General features: G+C 28.9%; 1 protein-coding gene across 1 annotated transcript; it reads left to right on the top strand.

Moving 5' to 3' along the window:
• Nucleotides 1-2,110: 2,110 nt before the first annotated feature.
• LOC136076066 (uncharacterized) lies at nt 2,111-2,836 on the top strand. The gene has a single exon (XM_065789531.1). The coding sequence runs from the start codon at nt 2,111-2,113 to the stop codon at nt 2,834-2,836; it is 726 nt and encodes a 241-aa protein (XP_065645603.1).
• The last annotated feature ends 6,162 nt before the right edge of the window (nt 2,837-8,998 follow it).

Below are 8,998 nucleotides of genomic sequence, written 5' to 3'. Positions count from 1 at the left end.
TCTTGTTTATAAATTTCACGACCTATATAGCTTTTATTACTTATATAAAGTTTAAAAGTTATAACGTAATTTTAATTTATATAAGTTTTTAAACTTAAATAAATTGAAATTACGTTTACAAAATTAAAGAAAATAATAGACAAGTTTAATGTACGTTTACTTAGACTAAATCTAAACACTTTATATACGTTAATTAGACTAGATTTAAACGTAAATTAAATAAAATCTATACGCTTTATATACGTATAACAATCCTATAATAGACGTCTAAAAGACGTTAGAATATAGACGTTTTATGAACGTTTGTTCTAAACGTTAATCTGGATTTCATTCTAAACGGATAATCGACCAAATCTAAACGTTTTGTTGAAACGTTGTTTTGACGTTTAGTGAACGTTTGTGTGTTTACTGGGTGGCGACAGGCTACTATCAGCAGTGGTGGATTTTGGAGCAAAAAGAATTTAATTTTGATTTTATTTATGTGTATATTTGTACTAATATATATATGTATATATACAAAATAGATCATGTATTATTATGATATAATAATAATACAAATACTCTTATGCGTTTAAGAGTGCTCAATATTATTAAATAATAGAGCAATATTTATTTATTTATATAAAATGAATAAAAACAATTTTTGATGGAACTCTGAGTTTCATGCCTTTTGGCAATCATCAGACATTGTGTATTTCGTCACTTAAAACCCGTTTAAAAATTACAAATTAAAATTACGGTGGAACGAGTTCTGACGTTACAAAACAAAACAAAAACAAAAAAACGTCAAAGGTTTTGGTCCCCGGTGTCGAAAAAGGATACTAAAAATATCTTTGAATGCCGGTACTTTGATATTATTTCATATCTTTTAATAAGTAAGTTTTCTCCCTTATATGATAGTATATGAAATTTCTCGCGGAGACAAAGATTACAAACTTTTGATGTTTAGTTGTAGGGCCTAAATCGTGCTATTATTTTCCATTTAACAACAGGTTTTATAATTTTCGATTTAAGTTTCCATATTTCTTTGGAAAGTTCAGTGTCATACATACTATAGCATATTAATGTGAGCATTTGCTCACTTTTTTGCTTATCTAATTTGATACAGGTTTTTTTTAGAAAAAAAAGAAGGATAATCAATGAAAAGATTACTCTACATATAGAGTGCTTAATGTTCTTAAAGAACAGAGCAATAATAAATATATATATATATATATATATATATATATATATATATATATATATATATATATATATATATATATATATATATATATATATATGATGTATATATGTATATATATATACATCTTATATATATATATATATATATATATATATATGATGTATATATGTATATATATATACATCATATATATATATATATATATATGATGTATATATGTATATATATATACATCATATATATATATATATATATATATATATATATATATATATATATATATATATATATATATATATAAATGATATTTATAAATAAAAAATAAATAATGTATATTTTATATCTATGCATATTGTGTTTACATATTTATTAAAATATTAGTTACATTAAAAATGTAGCTGTATCTTGATGTATACTTATATATTTGTGGCTTATTAAAAGAAGTAGAAGAGATACTTTTAACGGGTGATGCGGAAGTTATTGGACAAATCCTAATTTCATTATTTGAGCATAATAATTAGTTTTTGTGGTTTTATGCGTAGGCATAAACGTTCTATAAAATATAAACTTTATTATTTGAAACACAGTTATTTAAAATGAGGTTAAATGCAGCTAAACGAGAATCTTTTCGAAAGCGACTAAAACTATTTTTTTGTAAATAAACCTAATACTAAAAAAAAAAAAATAGTAAATCATTTTGAAAAGGAAGGGTTTTCCCGAAGTACAATATATGATAACCTATAAAGACTTGAAACTGTTCAATCGTTTTCTGATAGAAAGCACCCTGGTCGTCCGACATCCTGGACTTGAGAAAAGAAAGCCGAATTAACGAGACTTGTCAACAATCGAAAAGGGGTCAGTCAGAGAAAAATAGGTATTAAATTCGGTGTAAATCAATCGACAATTGGTCGTCAGTTAAAAAAAATGAATATTAAATGTAGAAAACGTGAAAAGACTCCAAAATACACTATAGAGCAACAAATAAAGGCAAAGAAAAGAAGCAGGAAACTAGTTAACCAACTCTATAACACAAAATCGCTTCTAGTCATCGATGACGAAAAATACTTTTGTTTTGCAGGGGACAACATGCCTGGAAATTCTGGATACTACACAAACAACAAAAAGACATGCCCAGAAAGTGTTCGTTTTATAGGAAAAGAGAAATTTCCAAAAAAATTATTAATGTGGATAGCCATATCTGACCGTGGTATGTCCGAGCCATTGTTTCACACTTCCAAGGCTGTAGCGATCAATTCATCAATCTATATTAATGAATGTTTAAAAAAACGACTTCTTCCATTTATTCACAAGTATTATGGAGACTTTAACTATTTATTTTGGCCAGATTTAGCAAGTTTTTATTACTCTAAAGATTCTCTAAATTGGATGGACCAATATGTCTATTACGTTGATAAAGAATCCAATCTCCCAAATGTGCCTCAAGCACGACCAATTGAAAATTTTTGGGGACATTTGGCACAGAAGGTTTACGAGGGAGATTGGCAAGCTTCAACAAAGCAAGTTTTGATTGATCGCATTAAACTAAAACTACAAGAAATTAATTTAAACTTTTTACAGTCGCATATGAAAGGCCGCAGAGCAAAATTGAGATCAATTGCAGATGGTGGTGTTTTTTCATATAAAAAATAATATTTTTTATTATAAGATAAATGCTTTATTTAAAAAAAATATAATAGTAGTTTTTTTTTTATTTATAAATAAGTTATTAACGTTTTTATTTTGTCCGATAACTTCCGCATCACCCGTTAGTAGAAAAGATTTTTTTATTTTAACTTCTTTTATCAATCCACAAGTAAAAGTGTGTGTGTACACATATACATGTAAATAATATAAACATATACATGGTACATATAAATATGTAAGTATATATTTTTATGCATACATAAGAATATATGTATATTCATGTCTGTGTGTACATTTATTTAAGTATATGAATAGATGTATATAAATTCATATATAAATACATATACATGTATTGATATGGATGTACTGTTACAGATATTTATAACTATGCTGTTGTAGATGTGATTTATGTATGAAGTTAAATAAAGACATTTATGCCTATTTTATTCAGAGTACAATTTCCCTATTAAAAAATTTAAACAATTTGATGTAACAGATTAACTACAAACAAAAATTTTATAATATTAAAAGGAACGATTTTTAATTTTATAATTGGGCCGAAGACCCCCTCAGGCTTACCCTTTTGCCCCCGTTTTTGACCTTTAGCACTTTGTCCAGATTTTAAAAACTTACTTTTCAAAACCTACAGGACAAATACTATTATGTTCAAAAGGTTTTATATGAGTGCCACGACATAAAACCTGGCGGCCTCTTTGGTTCACAGTGTACTATCAGCAGATAGAATATTGCTGTCTAGTATATCAAACAATAGTTTTTATATTATATATATTATATTATATTTCTCTGTCTAGCATATTAACATTAAATTGTTTTTTTGTTGTTGTTTTTTTTGTCCATTTTGTGGGTATATTCGATAACGAAATTGTTTTCTAAATTGATAATTTTACCAGTAAAACGTTATAAATTTGCTTGTATATTGTGTTCTAATTTAGTAAAACTTCGAAAAAAAATCTTGTGAAGAGGGTTAAATTAATAATTCATAAGGAATTATTAGATTATCAAAGTCACCCCAACAAAGGGGTGATATTGATAGCATATTGTAATTTAAAGAAATAGTTCGATCAAAAAAGAAAAAAAAAGTTTAATGAAATCCTATAAAGGAAAAGTATAATGTTATATCGGGGGAGGGGGGAGTGAGGGAGGGTTCAATTTAAAAGTACATACATCGATTTACTAATTTATCAATTAACCCGCTAATCAATAGAAAAGATAAAATTCTGACCAAAAATCCTAATTTGCCAACATAAAAAGATGTATGGTATAGGCAGTAGAGGGTATAGTTTCCCTCTATGCACTCATATACATGGGCGCCCGCAGGATTTTTTTTTGTTCCAGATAGGACACTTTCACTCATTGTGCAAACTCCAAACCTAAGTATATTTATACCTATGCCAAATGAGGAGACCTTGCAAAAAATTGGGATGGCGGAAGCCTGGGAACAAAAAAGTCTTAAATCGCTTTCCCCTCCTCTTGCCCAAACGTGAGGGCACTAATGTAGTAAATTTTTAACTTTACTATCTAAAACTAAATTAAAATTCATCGACAGATTTTAAATTTTGTAAAAAAATATTGTAAATAACAAAAGACATAACCATGCAAATTTTCCGATCCCCCAAAATGAAGGGAGTGTAAATTTGGCCTCCTCATTTGGCACAGATATAAACATACTTAAGTTTGGAGTTTGCACAATATGTGAAAGTGTCCTACCTAGATCAACAAAAAATCCTGCGGGCGCCCACACACACATGCTACCCCTTATATTCTGGCCTTGAGTAAGGCGTATTTCAGGCAACCTATTTTTTGAGTCGACAAAAATAAGGTTTTAGCAGTGCCGTGGCTAATGGGTCCAAGGCCCCCTAAAGAAAACGTGTCATTAGGGTTTCAAAATCTTCCAAATTTTACCCCTAGGTTTTGCTAAAATAAAAAGCTCCTTAAATTAGCAAAAGGGCACAAAATTTACTGTTTCCCCACTCCCAATTAAGGGGTATGGGTAGCCTATCCATGGCACTGGATTTTAGGGCTTGTTTTCAATATTATCTCAAGTAAGACTTATTTTTACGGACTTACTAAAAAGGGGTGTCTGAAAAAAATGTCCACCTTAAGTATAGTTTATATTTATTTGATCATCATTAAAACAAATAAAAGTACAATAAAACTTAACCTGGAACGAACTCTGGTCTCCGCCGTGGAAGTTTACTTTATTAACCTTTCGGCCAAACAACCACAAAGTTACAATGGAATTTAACTTTATTTAAATTAATATTTATATTTGAAGACGCTTTTTAAATTAGGATCCTGTGCCGCAAACAAAGGACATTGGGATCGTTTAAAGTATCTAAGGTACCTCCTCCACCTTTTTTTTTTGATAAACTTTTTTATTGAAAAATAAAAAAGTTAAGGGGTATTTGAAAAACGTACGTACTTTTTAAGGGGGTGGGGACTTAAAAGTACGCGTGGCAACAGGGGTAGGTGGTGTCAAATTTCAAAATTTTTGGCGTACGTACTTTATGGACGACCCCAAAGGAAAAGAAAATCATCCAATTAAGTAGCAAAAATGTTTAAGATGCGCAATTTAAATGTTGCGTGATTAGATAAATTTCTTTTCCGTTTTGTTCCGCGAAAAATTTCTTGTTTAACTTTTTATGAAGAACATTCGTTATTAGCATTTTTTTTTTGAATTTAATTAGTTTTATAACTTCATGTTAGCTACAATTATAATACGTTTCCATGACATAAAAAGCGATTTAAAATTAAAACAGTTTCTTTTTAAATAATAACTTTGATGTTGAAAATACTAATATGTTGTTGCAAGAATATAATTTGCGATGACAAGATAATTCCTATTGTCTATTACTCTTGGATGTTTATTACACGGGATGGGATGTTTATTAATAATTGCTTAATAATATTTTATTATACGTTTGTTATTATTTACAGCGAACATTCGTTAAAATTTGGATTACGAAGTTTACTGAAAGATGAAGTTGACGGTACCGAATTGGAAATTTAAGTCACAAGTTTAAAATTTCATTTAACTTTCAGTTAAATTAGAAAGTTGTTAACTTTTATTAATTAAAAAAGTCCCAGTTTTAAATTATACGATACATAAATTAAGGTATTTTACAGAATCATCAAATTCGGTTTAAAGATCGTCTTCCAGATAAATTCGGGTTTTAAAAAATTAACTTCGCCTGTATAAAACTTATATAAGCATATTATATCCTATTGAAATTATGATGAAACAGTTGTTTAAAAAGGCGCATTTGACCGCAAGTCATACAAGAATTAATTTGTTTTATTCGCGTTTTTAAAAAATTGCCACAAAGAAGTTTTCTATTTCATCAATTTTTCATTTAAGAAGGTGACGCAGAAATAATTTGGTACCTACTAAATATTAATAATTACAAGTTGTCCTTTTTTTCATAGATGTGTAATACTAGTGATTATAATTAGTGATTATACTAGTAAAATTAAGATCACTTGATTATTTAATCGTTATTTTTATTAGCTTATATACTTTGAGGAATTATTTTACTAAATAGGTAGAAGTCACTGCTTTTATATTAAGAAATATAAAAACAGACAGAATTTTGTTTTTGTATGCAAAGTTTTCAGTTTCTCTTTTGTTATGTTTATTCGCGAACGTTTGAAAGAAGTTTTAAAACCTAAATTAAGATGGAAGTTGTAAAATTGTCCAAGTTGGTATTTGAACATAAATGTTTTAAATATCCATTAAAGCAAATTATATAGGGATTATATAAACAAATTGTATAAGAATCAGAAATAAAAGGGGACCAAAGTTGACGTCTGTTAGACAAATAAACTGATTAAATTTTTTATTTGATGCTTTTCCATTTTTAAAGTAAAATTTTATGTCAAATGTCAAATGCTTTTGATAAGCTTATGATTCTAATGACGGATCCAGGATTTTTTGGTGTTTGAGATAATTAACTTCCAGACATGGAGCAAATTCCAATCATTTGTATGTTTATTCTTATGTCAAATAATGAGGCTTTTGTAAAAAATTGCAATGATTGGAAGCTGGGAATCACAAAGCCCTTCAACTTATCCCCCAAATGTAAGGGGCAACAAGTTGATAAAAATTTTTTTGTACTATTGTTTTTTTTTAATTCCATGTTTTAATAAAATTGAGGTTAAGCATTTCACTTATTTTTGAAACTCTCGTACAAGAATTTTAACTTATTTGATAATTGTAAATTTACCTACTTTTTTCCATAAAGCTTTTTTTGTTTTTCTAAGGTTTCATTAACCTTCACACATGAATTTAATCTGAATTTAAACTTTTTTGCTTAAGATAATTTATTTTTTCATGAAAACTTAGAAAAGTTAGAGAATTGTCTGCGAATTGTTCTTTTACTTTTCCTACACAATGGGCTCTTTCAATTACTATGTCCTCCGCAATTCCTAATTGGTTTTTAAAGATACTTTCGACTATGTTAGCACAGTCACTCCATGTTTCACAGAAAATTCGGCTGCTCCGTCAATTCTTAGATTGTTTTGACATGGTCTATTTTCTAAATCTATAGTTGTTTTTTTTTAATATATCATTTTCATCATTAGACTTTTGGCTTATTTGTGCTAGTTTACTTGTGAATTTATCCGGGAGGCTGAATAAGTGCGAATTGGCATAAGTGTGAACTGGCATAAGTGCAAATTGGCATAATTGCACCAAAAGAATTTGCAAACATTGGCATAAACTGAATAAATGCGAAACTGCAACCATTGGCATAAGTGCGCAATTTCATGATCTGTGCATTATATTGTATATGAGTTAAAAAAATTTTATTAATTATATTTTTTGCCTAATTTTTGAGGTCCCTTTAAGCAGTTACAAAATTAAATACAAGTCATATATATGCAACATTTTATAGGGTCATCAAACACAAAAGGAAGTCAATTATTTACAATAATATTATTGAACAAGATGAATTTTAGTGGGAGATTGTTCTTATTGCGGCAGAAGTCATAGGAGTCATAGGAGGTCTTGGAAAACTTCGATCGCACGCTCGCAGCACTGGTTGCTTCGGGCGTTGTCGATTGGAGATTTTTATATTTTTCAGTGGTTTTGCGAGCATCTGAGACCTTTTGAATAATCATTCAGCACTGTAGATAGTTTATCAAAATCTTCAGCGCGAAACAATTGACTGCGAAATCAGTGGTAGACCCACGAGTAAGATTTTTACGCAGCCTGTCACGGGTTTCAGGCATCAGAATAAACGCAAGAAGGGCTAGAATGGTTTGAGAGTTCCAGCGTACATTGCTGATGTTTGGGGTTATTCATTTGCGAATCTCATTCATCTCAGTGTGGTGACGGATGACACAAGTGAGATGGTAAAGAAACGGCTGGAGAGACAAGAAAATTTTACAACTCTGCAGGAGTTTGTCGAAAGCATAACGTTATACAATATTCTGGAAAATTCCAAACAATTCTCTCGGGGCAGTACCGCTAGGTTTTTTAGGGGGCTCGTTTTTGTAAAACGAAGAAATTTAGATTAAAAAATAAATATTTTGCTAATTTTTTATAACCAAATTTGTGTGAAACAAAGTCCACTTGGTACAAAGAGGGGGGTTGATTGCACCCAACGATTCCCCCAGGGTACGAGCTTTTCTCTATAATAATATGTAGTATATAAATTATTTTACAAGTTGGTTTAATGACTTATATTATGTGTAAATATTGTTGAAACAAATATATATTACGCTAAAATGGCCTATATTATATTTAATTTGTGCGTGACCTTTTTCAATATTTTATTGAAATATAGGTCAATTTAGTCAATAAAAGGCAAAAGTTCATCTATTCCTGTTACAGGAAATGATTTTTAAAAATAAAAGTTAAAAAGTCATCACCCTAATATATATATATATATATATATATATATATATATATATATATATATATATATATATATATATATATATATATATATATATACATTATATATATTTGTGTGTTCGAACCCCCAAAGAAAGTGATTTTGAAGTTATAAGACATGTGCCAGAAAAAATCTGCGCGAGTTCTGATGTGGTGTTTATGGAAAACGTGCATCATTTTAATTAGCTAGTTGTTTTAAAATGTCATCGTATTAGTGTTATTCAAAATTTAAACAACTCTGTGATCAAACA

Source organism: Hydra vulgaris, chromosome 02 (genome assembly GCF_038396675.1).
Source record: "Hydra vulgaris chromosome 02, alternate assembly HydraT2T_AEP".
In the NCBI taxonomy this organism is placed as follows: domain Eukaryota; kingdom Metazoa; phylum Cnidaria; class Hydrozoa; order Anthoathecata; family Hydridae; genus Hydra; species Hydra vulgaris.
Note: the sequence above shows the minus strand (reverse complement) of the source record. Positions and strands in the feature narration are given on the sequence as shown.